Here is a 16,233-nt window from a genome sequence, read left to right as displayed (position 1 = left end):
CGATTTGCTAGTATCTTATTGAGAATTTTTGCATCCATATTCATCAGGGATATTGGCCTGTAGTTCTCTTTTTTGACTGGGTCTCTGTCTGGTTTAGGAATCAAAGTAATACTGGCTTCATAGAATGAGTCTGGAAGTTTTCCTTCCCTTTCTATTTCTTGGAATAGCTTGAGAAGGATAGGTATTATCTCTGCTTTAAACATCTGGTAGAACTCCCCTGGGAAGCCATCCGGTCCTGGACTCTTATTTGTTGGGAGAATTTTGATAACCGATTCAATTTCTTGGCTGGTGATGGGTCTCTTCAAGCTTTCTATTTCCTCCTGATTGAGTTTTGGAAGAGTGTGGGTGTTCAGGAATTTGTCCATTTCTTCCAGGTTGTCCACTTTGTTCGCATATAATTTTTCATAGTATTCCCTGATAATTGTTTGTATCTCTGAGGGATTGGTTGTAATCATTCCATTTTCATTCATGATTTTATCTATTTGGGTCATCTCCCTTTTCTTTTTGAGAAGCCTGGCTAGAGGTTTGTCAATTTTGTTTATTTTTTCAAAAAACCAACTCTTGGTTTCGTTGATCTGCTCTACAGTTTTTTTAGATTCTATATTGTTTATTTCTGCTCTGATCTTTATTATTTCTCTTCTTCTGCTGGGTTTAGGCTGCCTTTGCTGTTCTGCTTCTAGTTCCTTTAGGTGTGCTGTTAGATGTTGTATTTGGGATTTTTCTTGTTTCTTGAGATAGGCCTGGATGGCAATGTATTTTCCTCTCAGGACTGCCTTCGCTGCGTCCCAAAGCGTTTGGATTGTTGTCTTTTCATTTTCGTTTGTTTCCATATATTTTTTAATTTCTTCTCTAATTGCCTGGTTGACCCACTCATTCGTTAGTAGGGTGTTCTTTAACCTCCATGCTTTTGGAGGTTTTCCAGACTTTTTTCTGGGGTTGATTTCAAGCTTCATAGCATTATGGTCTGAAAGTATGCATGGTATGATTTCAATTCTTGTAAACTTATAAAGGGCTGTTTTGTGACCCAGTATATGATCTATCTTGGAGAATGTTCCATGTGCACTCGAGAAGAAAGTATATTCTGTTGCTTTGGGATGCAGAGTTCTAAATAGATCTGTCAAGTCCATCTGATCCAATGTCTCATTCAGGGCCCTTGTTTCTTTATTGACCGTGTGTCTAGATGATCTATCCATTTCTGTAAATGGGGTGTTAAAGTCCCCTGCAATTACCACATTCTTCTCAATAAGGTTGCTTATGTTTATGAGTAATTGTTTTATATATCTGGGCGCTCCGGTATTCGGCGCATAGACATTTATAATTGTTAGCTCTTCCTGATGGATAGACCATGTCACTATTATATAATGTCCTTCTTCATCTCTTGTGACAGCCTTTAATTTAAAGTCTAGTTTGTCTGATATAAGTATGGCTACTCCAGCTTTCTTTTGGCTTCCAGTAGCATGATAAATAGTTCTCCATCCCCTCACTCTCAATCTAAAGGTGTCCTCAGGTCTAAAATGAGTCCCTTGTAGACAGCAAATAGATGGGTCTTGTTTTTTTATCCATTCTGATACCCTATGTCTTTTGGTTGGCGCATTTAATCCATTTACATTCAGTGTTATTATAGAAAGATATGGGTTTAGAGTCATTGTGATTTCTGTATGTTTTATGCTTGTGGTGATGTCTCTGGTACTTTGTCTCACAGGGTCCCCCTTAGGATCTCTTGTAGGGCTGGTTTAGTGGTGACAAATTCCTTCAGATTTTGTTTGTTTGGGAAGACCTTTATCTCTCCTTCTATTCTAAATGACAGACTTGCTGGATAAAGGATTCTCGGCTGCATATTTTTTCTGTCTAGCACACTGAAAATCTCGTGCCAATTCTTTCTGGCCTGCCAAGTTTCAAAAGAGAGATCAGTCACGAGTCTTATAGGTCTCCCTTTATATGTGAGGACACGTTTACCCCTTGCTGCTTTCAGAATTTTCTCTTTATCCTTGTGTTTTGCCAGTTTCACTATGATATGTCGTGCAGAAGATCGATTCAAGTTACGTCTGAAGGGAGTTCTCTGTGCCTCTTGCATTTCAATGCCTTTTTCCTTCCCCACTTCAGGGAAGTTCTCAGCTATTATTTCTGCAAGTACCCCTTCAGCACCTTTCCCTCTCTCTTCCTCCTCTGGGATACCAATTATGCGTATATTATTTCTTTTTAGTGTATCACTTAATTCTCTAAATTTCCCCTCATACTCCTGGATTTTTTTATCTCTCTTTTTCTCAGCTTCCTCTTTTTCCATAACTTTATCTTCTAGTTCACCTATTCTCTCCTCTGCCTCTACAACGAGCCGTGGTGGTTTCCATTTTGTTATGCATTTCGTTTAAAGCGTTTTTCAGCTCCTCGTGACTGTTCCTTAGTCCCTTGATCTCTGTAGCAAAAGATTCTCTGTTGTCAGCTATACTGTTTTCAAGCCCAGCGATTAATTTTATGACTATTATTCTAAATTCACTTTCTGTTATATTATTTAAATCCTTTTTGATCAGCTCATTAGCTCTTGTTATTTCCTGGAGATTCTTCTGAGGGGAATTCTTCCGCTTGGTCATTTTGGATAGTCCCTGGAGTGGTGAGGACCTGCAGGGCACTTCCCCTGTGCTGTGGTGTATAACTGGAGTTGGTGGGCAGAGCCGCAGTCAGACCTGACGTCTGCCCCCAGCCCACCGCTGGGGCCACAGTCAGACTGGTGCGTGCCTTCTCTTCCCCTCTCCTAGGGGCGGGATTCACTGTGGGGTGGGGTGGCCTGTCTGGGCTATTTGCACACTGCCAGGCTTGTGATGCTGGGGATCTGGCGTCTTAGCTGGGGTGGGTAGGCAAGGTGCACAGGGGCAGGAGGGGCAGGCTTAGCTTGCTTCTCCTTAGGTGATCCACTTCAGGAGGGGCCCTGTGGCCGCAGGAGGGAGTCAGATCCGCTGCCGGAGGTTTGGCTCCACAGAAGTGCAGAGTTGGGTGTTTGCGCGGAGCGAGCAAGTTCCCTGGCAGGAACTGGTTCTCTTTGGGATTTTGGCTGGGGGATGGGCGGGGAAGATGGCGCTGGTGAGCGCCTTTGTTCCCCACCAAACTGAGCTCTGTCGTCCGGGGGCTCAGCAGCTCTCCTTCCCTTTGTCCTCCAGCCTTCCCGCTTTCTGAGCAGAGCTGTTAACTTATGACCTCCCAGCCGCTAAGTCGCGCTTGCTGTCAGAACACAGTCCGTCAGGCCCCTCCGCTTTTTGCAAGCCAGACTCGGGGGCTCTGCTTGGCCGGCGAGCCGCCCCTCCGCCCCGGCTCCCTCCCGCCAGTCCGTGGAGCGCGCACCACCTCGCCGCCCTTCCTACCCTCTTCTGTAGGCCTCTCGTCTGCGCTTGGCTCAGGCGACTCCGTTCTGCTAATCCTCTGGTGGTTTTCTGGGTTATTTAGGCAGGTGTAGGTGGAATCTAAGTGATCAGCAGGACGCGTGGTGAGCCCAGCGTCCTCCTACGCTGCCATCTTCCCTCTCTCCCTAATGTCTCTCATTTTTATTGGGCTAGTATGTTCTTCTCACAGAGTGGCAGAAATTCAAGAGAACAAGCAGAAAACATGCAAACCCTCTTAAGCCCTAGGCTCTGAAATAGTACCCTTTATCCTTACCTGTATGTAGATCACTGTGCAAAAACTTAATTGTAGCCATGCCTGAAACTGTGGGGCAAACACTCTTCCCATGGTGAAGCTGTTGCCAGGAAGAAGAGTAGTAAAAAATTAAGATTAAAAAAACAAAGAAAACAAAAAACAAAAAACGCTGTCAACAAACAGGAGATATGATCAGTAAATGGAAAATAAACTCACAGAAAATTTGCAAGCTGAAGCCTGGGTCACAAACTGCCTAGCATTCCCAATTTTCCCTGTGAGACTTAGGAGACAGCTCTGAGTCAGAGAGAATGAAATGAATGAAATGAATAGTAGAATCAAAATGATCTTACAAGTCTAAATGAAGGTGCTTCACATCAATTAATTTTATGGCTTTTGAAGACCACTCTTCCAAGTTCCAATATGAGATCTCAAAAGAGTTAGAGGAAGAAGTCAGACAATATGCCCTCTGTTTAAAAGAGAACCCTGTGGTAGATTCATGAACATAAAAATTGTAAGTTCACTTACAGAGAACCAAATTGATTATAAAGTTGATGTTGACTCTGCAATGTAGCTGATAAAATCAAAGTGTTTATCAAACTTAGAATATCCTAAAAAGCTTGATGGAAAGTAGCCAACTACTATTGGTGAGCAGTCTGGCAACCAATATGCAGAATGCTGAAGAGTTTTTGTAAATCTTAATCTTCAAGCTTGTCTCATATATAGGAAAAACTGCTGCCAATACAATATACTGCCTGAAACAGCCTCTTCCTGACATGAAACAGATGTTGGAGGTTTCTGGATATGACATTTGACCACCTGATTACTGTTGAACTGCCTAGTACCATTATCTTTTTCCAAAGGCCCTTCCCAGTAATTGGAAATGTAAGAAAGGAAATGGAGGTGTCATGGCCTCTATTCACAGGCATCCTTCAAAGATGATTATATAATAAACAGGAAATATTTGGAACCCCAAGGCGATTTTCCTCTGAATATGTATATAACATTATTTAGTAAAATATTATGTAAGAAAATGCCAAATCATTTTCTCAATTGGCTGTACTATTTTGCATTCCCATCACTAGTGAATGAGAGTTCCTGTTGCTTCATATTTTTATGAGGATTTGGTATTGTCAGTGTTCTGGATTTTGGCTATTCTAAAAGGTGTGTAGTGTATTTTATTGTTGTTTTGATTTGCATTTCCCTCATGACATATGATATGGAGCATCTTTTCATATGCTTATTTGACATCAATAGGTCTTCTTTGGTGAGGTATCTGTTAAGATTATGGGCCCATGTTTTATCTGGATTGTTTTTCTTATTGTTGAATTTTTAGTATTTGTATATTTTGGATAATAATCCTTTATTAGATATGTCTTTTGCAAATATCTTCTTCCAGTCTGTGGCTTTTATTGTTATTCTCCTGACATTGTCTTTCACAGAATACATTTTTTTTCATTTGAATTAAGCCCATATTATCAATTCTTTCTTTGTCATATTTAAAAGACAACCAAACCCAAGATCATTGAGATTTTGTCCTTTATTTGAGTTTTTATAATTTTGCATTTTTCATTGAGTATTTGATCCATTTTGAGTTAACTTATACAAGGATTTTAAGGTCTGTGTCTAGTTTTTTTAAATTTTCAGTGTGGATGTCCAGTTGTTCCAACACCATATGTTGAAAAGAAAGAAAAAAAAATCATCTTTTCTCCATTGAATTGCCTTTGTCTTTTGTCAAAGGTTAGTTCACAATAGTCATGTAGGTATATTTCTGAGTTCTGTATTCTGTTCCATTGATCTATTTTTCTGTTCTTTTGATAATACCACACTATCTTGATTACTATAGGTTTATAATAAGTCTTAAAGTCAGGCAGTTTCAGTTCTTCAACTTTGTTCTCCTCAACATTGAGTCGTTAGCTTCTCTCTATAATTGTTAGAATTGTTTTATTAATATCTACAGAATAACCTGCTTGAATTTTTATGGGGGTTTCATCAAATCTAGACATCAAGTTGGGCAGAACTAACATCTTGACAATATTGTCTTCTTATGCATGAACATGTAGGATCTCTCCATTTAATTTTTCTTTGATTTCATTTATCAGAGTTTTGTAATTTTCCTCATATGAATCATGCACATATACTGTTAGATTTATACATAAATATTTTATTTTGGAGGTACTAATATAATATTTAGTGAAATTTTAGAACATATTTGGAAGAATGCATATCAACCTAAGAATAGTGATTTCTTCCCAGTAGAAAGGAATGAAAAATGAATAGGGATGTATCCAAAGGGTTTTCAAATATACATTAAATACATTTTCCTTAAAATCATTCAGCAACTTGGAAAAAGATTGAGATGTGTTAAATATAGATGATGGGTATATGGGATTGATTATTCTAGTCTCAGAAAATTGCTTTGTTTACATTGTTATAATAAAGGCCATTTTCAATGCATTAAAATCTTTCAGAGACACAAAAAATCATCAACAGCTGAAAAATAGGTAATCACATTCTGTTTTCCAAGAATATGTTTTTTGATACAGGACTTTCTTTTGGTGTTTTTTAGCATGTTGATATTAACTTACCATTAATTTTTTTTGAAATAATATAACAAGTCATTTAAAACCAATCATTGTATGTTTAGTAGAAATTAAACTATAGAGGCACAAATAATTAAAAATATTAATTATTATATAATGTACTTTGTTATTGCATCTATATTTTTAATCTGTTCCATTCTCTCTTTTGATTATTGAAGCTGAGGCCTGCAACAATTAATGACGAATTATTTAAAGATGAATTCCTAGAGATATGACAGCCCCAATTCAACTACAAACTATTGCAAACTGAACATTAGAATTGACATTTTCTGACTTTATTACATATGTTATCCATTAGAATTGTCTATTTAAGCCACAGTCATCAGTTTACTTAGATAACTGACAGTAATATTTAGCTACTGAAAATGGGCTGCTAAAGAAAGAATTCACCCTAACAATTACTATAACAGTGTTTTGTCCATTCAAAGGATATGGAATAAGGAAAATTTCCAAATGTCTTATGTGATTATCACACAGAAGTCATCAACAAGAATATTTTGACCAATCAGTGTGTGATATTCATGAGTTCAGCAATTCTTTGCTGTACAAAGTTGAAAATGACTGGTTAATGTATATTTAAGAGATAAAAATCAATAGATTATTCAATAAATTGGTTGCCTAAAAACCAGTTATTAATCTAGATGACATAATCTACTGAAAATTTTTCCATCACACCATTGTTTCCACACCCATGTGTGGTAAAATTATAATGACATATAAAGACTATTTTAAAAGTAATCACTCCATTAAGCAAATATATTGGGTAGAAAAAAGTTGGTTTACTTTTTCTTCTTCCTTTTCCTTGAGATACACAGAATGTACAGTACCTTAAAGTAAAGTATCTTAAAGATGCTAAGTTAAAACAAAACAAAAAGTAAACTGTGCATGTCTATTATTCTCTTAGATTAATATTAAATTTGATAGTTTTTCCATGTGCAAATTTTACAAGCATTGTATTTTTTATTATATATGTTTTTATACTTAAATATGCTTTTATTCATTAAAAATTATAACACAGATTAAACTTACTAAAATTTTACAATATTATTTAAAAGACTTATTTAACTTTTGTCATAAAATTTTAGTATAATAATCCTTACCCATGTCACAAATATAAATAGCTTGTTCATTTTAAGATTAAGAAATGTCAATAATTACAATGAACTATGGTCAGGAATGCAATATAGAATTACAAGAAAGAGCTATAAATTGCTTTAAAATGAATTATAAATTCTCTCAAAATTTTAATAGCTGTGACATAGGCTAAGTTTTCTTAATATTTATTTTTGAGAGAGAGAGAGAGAGAGAGAGAACAAGCCGGGGGAAGGGCAGAGAGAGAGGGGGACAGAGGATCTGAAGCAGACTCTGCAGTGACAGAGCCCAATGCAAGGCTCCAACTCACAAGCCCTGAGATCATGACCGGAGCCAAAATCAGATACTCAACAAACTGAGCCACCCAGGCGCCCCAAGGCTAACACATTTTAATCATAAAGTTTTACCGGCAACAGTTTTTGTAGTTTATTTTTGTCTTTGAACTCTATTTTTTATAAAATGATCTATTAGAATAAATATATATTAAATCTTAATATTAGAAATGCATTTTATTTTTCTTTTAATATTTTTCATGTTTATTTTTTTGAGAGAGAGCGAGAGACAGAGCTTGAGAGGGGAAGGGCAGAGAGAGAGAGGCAGACACAGAATCTGAAGCAGGCTCCAGGCTCCGAGCTGTCAGCACAGAGCCCGATGTGGGGCTCAAACTTACGGACTGTGAGATCATGACCTGAGCCGAAGTCGTACAGTTAACTGACTGAGCCACCCAGGCACCCCCAAATGCATTTTAAAATTAAAACTCATTAAAATCTATATTTTGGATCTCATAATATGACTTAATTTAACGTTATGTTTTAAAGTATCTCAGCTTTCTAGAAACATAAAAACAATTTCTTTACTTATTAACTAGTTTCTCATCTGAAATAAGATGAAAACAAGATAAAGGAAGAATTTAAGGCAGGAACACATTTTAGAGCTACAAGCCCATGTGATTATCTTACATTTTCCCTCTCCTTTCATTATGGCAATATCACTTTATGTAAAATGAAGTTACTGCTCTTTACCTCTACATTTTTTCAATGTATTGAATTTTCTTTAGAAGTCACCTGTTAAAATTCATTTTAGTTTTGGAAAAGTATGGTGAAATCCTATCTGGAAAATTTAAGGTCACTATCAAATTAAAGGAAATTTGAGCAAAAATTGTTCCATACCTTGGCAACCTATTTAAGCTTAATTCCACTAAACTTATGAAATAAAGCCTTGACTTTAAGTTAGAAATTTCCATGTTATCAAAAATATGTTATTAATTTCATGGCCTTAATTGTTGCTTTGGGACAGGAGATTTTTAATATATGCATATTTGTGTTTTAAAAGTTGTTAGAATAGGGTTTCTTCAAAAGAATAAAATGTTTTAGAGACTTTTAATGTATAATTCAATACTACCATAAGATTAACTGAGTCACTTAAGACATTAATAAAAATCAAGGTTCACTTTTATTTTTTCCTCTCAGCCTAGGTAGATGTGATCTGAATACTGTAGGGATGAGGGTCTCAGCAAGTAATGATGGAAGGAAACATACACCAAAGCTGAATAATTGTATATTTTAGCTGGAGGCCAATAGGAGGAGGAATCTGGTGGCATTCCTTTCAGACACTCCTTATGCAGTTTCATTTGAAGGGCCAAGGTAGGTGCGGAGAACAAGTTGGCAATGTGCTACACTTTGCCTATCTCTCCTATTTGGGAGAGGAGGTGTGGGGGCAAGAGCAGGGAAAAGACAGAAGGAGGTAGGAGGTGGGGGGTAAGGAAGGGAGAGAGTACATGTATACGTTTCAATTTTTCTGGAAAAGACGAGGTAGGCACAGAGATTCAAGGTAGATGCTCTATTCTGAAATAAAGATTTGACTTTCATGGAAATTTGCCCTATTATTATATAATAAATGAATAACTTTTAGTAAAATCTATAAAAGAATCCAGGAAGCTAAAGTTCAGAAGGTAACAAAACTTGAAAAATGAGCAAAAGAGAATTCTAGGTAGTTGAGAAAATCTGAATCTTCTCATACTTCCTCAAAATGATACAAACAAAAGAATAAAACCAAAAAGAATCTCATATCTTCACCATATAAGAAGACAAAGAACGTAGGGGCGCCTGGGTGGCGCAGTCGGTTAAGCGTCCCACTTCAGCCAGGTCACGATCTCGCGGTCCGTGAGTTCGAGCCCCGCGTCAGGCTCTGGGCTGATGGCTCAGAGCCTGGAGCCTGTTTCCGATTCTGGGTCTCCCTCTTTCTGCCCCTCCCCCGTTCATGCTCTGTCTCTCTCTGTCCCAAAAAATAAATAAATGTTGAAAAAACAAATTAAAAAAAAAAAAAGAAGACAAAGAACATGAAAAGTATTTCACATTAACTAATGGAGGAAGTAAATATGTTTAAAATAATAACAAGGTTTCTCATTGTTAGAAAAAGAACGGCAAATACAGAAATCAGCTAGACTAAAATGAACCCTATTATGTTAAATTAGAATTGGGAAATTAGTATGAACTCATACTTTTATATGTATGTGTTTATAATATACATATATATATATGAACACACAACAATAAATATAAATATGGGCATATATGTGCCATATGTATGTACATATAGTTATATACACATAACTATATGTATACATAAACATAAATACACATACACATAGAAATTATCTTGGTTTCTAAATAACATGGTTTCTAAATAACATGGTTCTAAATAACTTGGTTTCTAGGACTTCTAGAATAAATGGCTTATTCTAGATCTGGAAAAGGAAACATATAAGATAAACCTGGAATATCTTATGTTAGAAAGTAAGAAACTGTTCAAAGAATGATGGAGATGTCAAAAGGATAGAAGAGAAAACTTGAAGAGGTACTTACTATCCAACTCTTGGACGAAGTGAGCATCAAATAAATAAAAAATAGTTATATATTTGACCCACTGAATAAAATAAAAAGTCTTGACTCCATTTAGATACAAATCCATAATTGAATGAATGGATGGATGGAGGGAGGGACGGATGGATGGATGGATGGATGAATGAATGAAGTAATTAATGAAAAGGAAAAACCCATCTTAACAGTCAAATGTCATCTAGTAAATGTGAAATAAATGAGCTAGAAAAGCACTATTGGGGGACGCCTGGGTGGCTCAGTCAGCTAAGCTTATGACTTCTGTTCAGGTCACTGTCTCATGGTTCATAAATTCGAGCTCCACATCCCTGCTGTCAGCCCAGACCCCATTTCAGATCCTCTGTCCCCTGTGTTTCTGCACCTCCCTGCTCACGCTCTCTTTCTTAAAAATAAACAAACAAAAATAGATTAAAAAATAAACATTTTTTTTAAAGTACTGTTTGGCAAAGAGTGTAGAGACAACTGATTCAATTTAGAAGCATCAATGGAGAATATCTCCTATTTTAAGTTGGTTGAAATCTCCAGATTCTAGGGTACATGATCATGATAGTGAAGCCATTCAGGAACCTTTTTGTAATCACAGAAAATAAAATTCGTGTGGCAAAAGGCAAGGGATGGGTATTTCCAGATTTTCAAAAAGAAAGAGGGGGAAAAGAGAAACACATATATACATACACACAGAGTGAGAGAATTCTGTAAATTTAATGAATAAATGTTTATAATAGATTGAGAAAATCAGTGATAATTATTAAAAGTCCATCACTGACAGGAAAGATGTCTGAAAATATTTTTCTAATATTCATTCTTCTAGAGTAAGGAATAGTTTCAGTAATTTCTGGAAGTATGATATAACTGTCCTAAATACTTGCAACAGATGTATAAATTGAGTTCAAAGTCATTATCTGATACATTTTGTTTTAATACACCATTTTCAAATCTATCAGTGTGAAAAAATTATTTCCCAGATGTACCTTTTACTGCTACAACTGAAAACACTGTCAAACTTCTACCTACTCTGTGATCCCTCGGAATCATCATTGATTCACTGGGAGCACACGACAGCAATCAATGAGAGTATAATTAATGAACATATCTTGATTTTAGTAAAGTATTTAAAAGATTCATTACATCTTCTGGACTATATTGAGCAAAATATTTGATGAAAAAATTTTTTTCTATTTGAACACAAATGCAAGAGTCATAGTAATTGGATCACTCTAAAAAGTGATTTTGGTCAAAATCTTAGTTACATGGAGTGCTCTTGAGAAATACAAATCTTTTTTACACAATCATGACATTGCACATGGAATTTTAATGCCTTCTGTCCAACTGGTAAAAAACTCCACTCTTTATTGACTAAACAGTAAAACCTTTCCTGTCACCTTCTCTAACAGCTCTGTTTTTATAGGACTTCACACTTTTCTCTATTGGCATGTATTTCCTGTAATGTTTACATATCACTGCTCCTAACTTCTCTATGAGAATTTAAAAAATAAGCCCAAGCCTTATCCAAGCACTTGGATCTGGGTACATGACTAGTGTCTGACACTCAATTAGTTAACATATGATGAATGAGCAAAAGAGGAGCATAGGCATGTTAAATTTCTGGTGGTTGTTTTTGTAATTACAATTATGTTGAAACAAGTTAATTAGGAAGAGTTCCCTTGAAAAATCAGAATAAAAATCTGTTTCAAAAACATTACAAGAAAACTTGGGAAAGCACTTTTATCTAGACTTCTACAAAAGGAGAAAGAAAAAGAAAAACTATATACAGCTTGTTTTTCTAAGTGTATTTTTCTCTCAATTTAATTTTATCTATGGAAATTATTCATGTTCTCGTGAATGTTTTTCTCTATGAATATACAAGTTAAAAGATTAAATTATTGCTTTCTCTTAACATTATTTATTGGTTTATCATATACACACACACACACACACACACACACACACACACACAAGACTAAAACTAGTCACAATTCCATTTCAGGAGAATTGGTCTTCTATCATCTGGCAAATAGATACAGATTGACTAAATATTGAAACAAACATATGTTCAGCACAATATCTGGAAATAGACTAAAAATAAATTCAGGGTGACTCTGCCACATATAGTTATAACCATTCTCAATGGCAAGGCTTTTGAAAGACCCTTCCTCTATTAAATGCATGATACTTTGAACCTGGCATCTAATCATTGAAATGCATCCAATTTCTTCAACATCTCTCCATTGAATTAAGCAGTAATGAGATTGTTTTTACTAAAATGATTTTTTAAATTTAGCCAGAGTGCTTCCATATCAAAAATATTATTCAATAAATGGGCAGAATAATACCCAGTTGTTAACATAGGATAAAGTTTTATGATTATAAATTATAAAATGAATACAGTACAGAATTAAGCTCAATAGTATTTATCAAAGTTTTATTAATTATTTTCCCCAATACATTCATTTTTTTAAAAAAATTCCCCACATAAAGAACATTTAAGGGGAAGTATATCTAGAAGTTTGTTGAAGGAAGTCATTGAGACGATATGACCTTGTGTTGACCTGAAAACTGGATCCCGGCAATTAGGAAGCAACTCACTTCTTCTGCTTGTCCTTGGCATGTATGTTCTGTCCACTAGACAAAGTTTTGAGAGAGTAATGCATTATTGAGACCATCTGGACTTGATACATGACAACCTCATTAATGCTTTTATATAAACTTTTAAGATTTGGGGAGAGTGTGTGAAGATCTTCTTGTCTTGTGGATGCCCAAGACATGCCTGGAATGTAAGTTCCCTTGCATATTAAACCTGTCCCCCACCAATTTGGAGTGGTTTGCCTCCTTCTTCTGGTTCTCCTTGCTTTGAATCTGTGGGGACCAGTTTCGAATTTCACTTGAGGAACTTCCCAGGGTGTGAACCAATAAGGTAATTTGTATTTTCTCCAGAGGAAAAAAAATGAAAAGAAAATACTACCACTTATTTAAATTAAAAGGTTAAAATTTAAAATATACATATACATTATGTATATATGAAATGCTTTTTCTTATTACATACAACTTCTCATTTTCCTGCTTTTCTCTAGAATTATGTGCATTTGTGAGCCAGGTTACCATGGATCTCTCTGTGAATTGGATATGAATGAATGTGAAATCTCACCTTGTCTAGATGGAGAAGATTGTGTCAGCAGAACTGGTGGATACAACTGCCTCTGTGCTCCTGGTTATACAGGTAAACCTCTATCTGCCCTGTCTGTATCAACATATGGCTATCTGTAAAAAATTGGCAATCTTATATTTATTCTCCAAAACCTGAATCAACCTGACACATGCAGGTAGCACAGGAAGTGCAAGAGACTTCAGTAAAAGAAATCAGTAAAAACAAAAATTATGCTTTTTAGTGTATCATTTGCTATCAACTAAGAAATATATGAATAATATTTCAAGGTATTTTACACATTTATGATTTTTGAATTGAGATGTATCTGAATTATATTTCTATTTTTATAATACAGAGAAGTATCAGTGTATGAATAAACTAAGAAATAATACTATCATATCAATTACACAAATGTCATCTAAAAATATAGTAAGGGTAGCTCTTTTAAATATACTTATATGCCAGAAATCAAGGAACCATTGTGAACTTAACCTTCTAGCAGAAAAATATGATTTGTCTTAATATCAATTATTCCACAACACAAATGCTATCCAAATATAAAGACAACAGTCATCAAGGAACTAAGGAAAGAAAAACATATTAGCCTTCTAAACTTTGGCTGAGAAACTTTATGAAATACAAAAAGCTATATTATTTTTATTACCAATATTAATTATGTGAATCCAGAAAAAATGTATTGAAATCTCAAGTTCCAATTTATTAATGTCTGATTTTTATACCACTGGGATCTCTTGGGTTCCTTTCCTGAGGGAAACTAATTAAGCGTATCTAATATTACATTCTATTCTCTCAGGCATAAAATACACTAGAAAAATAGAAATAAGATTGGAAAGCAAACTGATAAAAAAAATTAGAGGTATTTCTATTGGATAAGTGATCAAAAGGCAAGAAAAAGTTAAGTGACATGAGCAAAGAATACACAGGTACTTTCCTAAGGAATCCTGATGGCGTCAGAGAAGGTTACATTGGTAACAATTGTTATATGCACAGAAGTTTCTGCTTAAATTTAAAAAAAAGGCTTAAATTCATATCTACAAATTTTATTACATAAGGAAGAGGCATTAAATTTTGACTATAAAATAGGATCCTTTCTAAATGCCATGTCACTCATCAAATCCCAAATTATTAGAATTTTTATTTGGGACCATAGATACCACCCAGCAATATCATTTGCCATGCCATTGTTTTCTGCTGCTTACTGCTTGTAACAGTGTTGAAATAAGAAATGACACACTGAGTTCAATGTGAGTGAGAAACACATTTTGTAAAATTATTGATGTAACACATTGTTCTGATATTTTAAATTCATTGTAAAATTTGAAGGTTTAGCATTTTTTTCACAACCTCTCTATTTTTATTGAAAGCTGATGTGCTCAGTGTTGTTTCAAAATTTAATATTGGGGGCACCTGGGTGGCTCAGCGGGTTGAGCATCCCACTCTTGATTTTGGCTCAGGTGATGATCCCAGGGTCTTGAGATCAAGCCCTGTATAGGGTCCACACAGGGAGTGGAGACTGCTTGAGATTCTCTCTCTCTCTCTCTCTCTCTCTCTCTCTCTCTCTCTCTCTCTCTCTCTCTCTCTCTCTCCTTCTCTCTCTCTCTCTCTCTCCTTCTCTCTCTCTCTCTCTCCCTCTCCCTCTCTACCTCTCTCCCCCCACCTGCCCCTTTCCCTGCTCATGCATGTGTGCTCTTTCTCTCTCCAAAAAACCAAACAAGCAAACAAAACAACAACAACAACAACAACAACAACAACAACAACAAAATAAGATTGATTTGCCAATTAGACACCACAGTGGAGAAGTTGAGTACACAGTCAGCTGTATGAGATAGTCTAGAATGAAAATATAAATTGTGAGAGTCTTCAGATACAACTATAATACTAGGTAAGATCACACAAAAGTGAATGAGAGAAGAGGAGAAGAGGACTAAGGACTGAGCCCAGGAGCACTGTAATATTTAGTAGTCCATGAGAGGAAGAAGAATCAATACAGGAAATTGAAAAGAGAAGTCAAAGATACAGGAAGAAAAGCAAAGGAAGACGAAGTGCAGAAAGCCATGTAAATTCTTTCAAGTAGAGAAAATGATCAACATTGTCGAATGTTACTATTAGGTCACATAAAATAAGGACTAAGTACTGAGCATTGGAGAAGCAGTGGAAATGTCATTGGTGACATTATCAAGGAAGCAGTTTGGTTGGAGTGGAGGGTGCAAAAGTCTATTGAAGTGGATTTAAGAGATAATGTGAGAAAATTAGATTGCTGAGAGTGAACATACAAAATTTATTAAAGGAAGGTTTGCACTTTTTAAGATGGAAGCGAGAAATGGGGCAGTAGCTTGAGGGGGGAGAGAGATTTAAAATAAAAGTTTTTTCTCACATACTTAAAAAATAACTCTGACTCCTATGTGGAGAATAGACTGCAGAGTTTCAATAGAAGCAGAGAGACAAATCAGAAGGCTTTGGAATTACAGTTGACCTTGAACAAGGGTTAGGGGCACCAACCCCCATGCAGTCAACAATCCATGTATAATTTTTGACTCTCCCAAAACATTCCTAATAGCCTACTGTTGACTGGAAGTCTTCCCAATAACATAAATTGTTGGTTAACACGCATTTTGTATATCACATGCATTATATACTGTATTTTTACAATAAAGTAAGCCAGAGAAAAGAAAATTATCAAGAAAATCAAAAAGAAAATACACTTATAATACTGTACTTTTTTTTTAATATCCATGCATAAGTGTACCCATGCATTTTAAAACCATGCTGTTCAAGGGTCAGCTATAGTTTAAGTGATAGATTAGATCATAGTAGAGATGGTGAGACATGCCTATATGTAGCATATTATGCATGA

The 16,233-nt window shown here is 35.6% G+C and overlaps 1 protein-coding gene across 1 annotated transcript in view; it reads left to right on the top strand.

The window, feature by feature from the left end:
- Window positions 1-16,233, top strand: part of LOC121030036 (protein eyes shut homolog) — a 482,117-nt gene that overhangs the window by 214,084 nt on the left and 251,800 nt on the right. Inside the window, exon 8 of the mRNA XM_040474598.1 lies at window positions 13,285-13,430. Coding sequence (XP_040330532.1) covers window positions 13,285-13,430 — 146 coding nt within the window. The remainder of the gene's footprint in view (window positions 1-13,284; window positions 13,431-16,233) is intronic.

This window comes from Herpailurus yagouaroundi, unplaced genomic scaffold, assembly GCF_014898765.1.
Source record: "Herpailurus yagouaroundi ecotype Mexico unplaced genomic scaffold, PumYag 139, whole genome shotgun sequence".
In the NCBI taxonomy this organism is placed as follows: Eukaryota; Metazoa; Chordata; class Mammalia; order Carnivora; family Felidae; genus Herpailurus; species Herpailurus yagouaroundi.
Note: the sequence above shows the minus strand (reverse complement) of the source record. Positions and strands in the feature narration are given on the sequence as shown.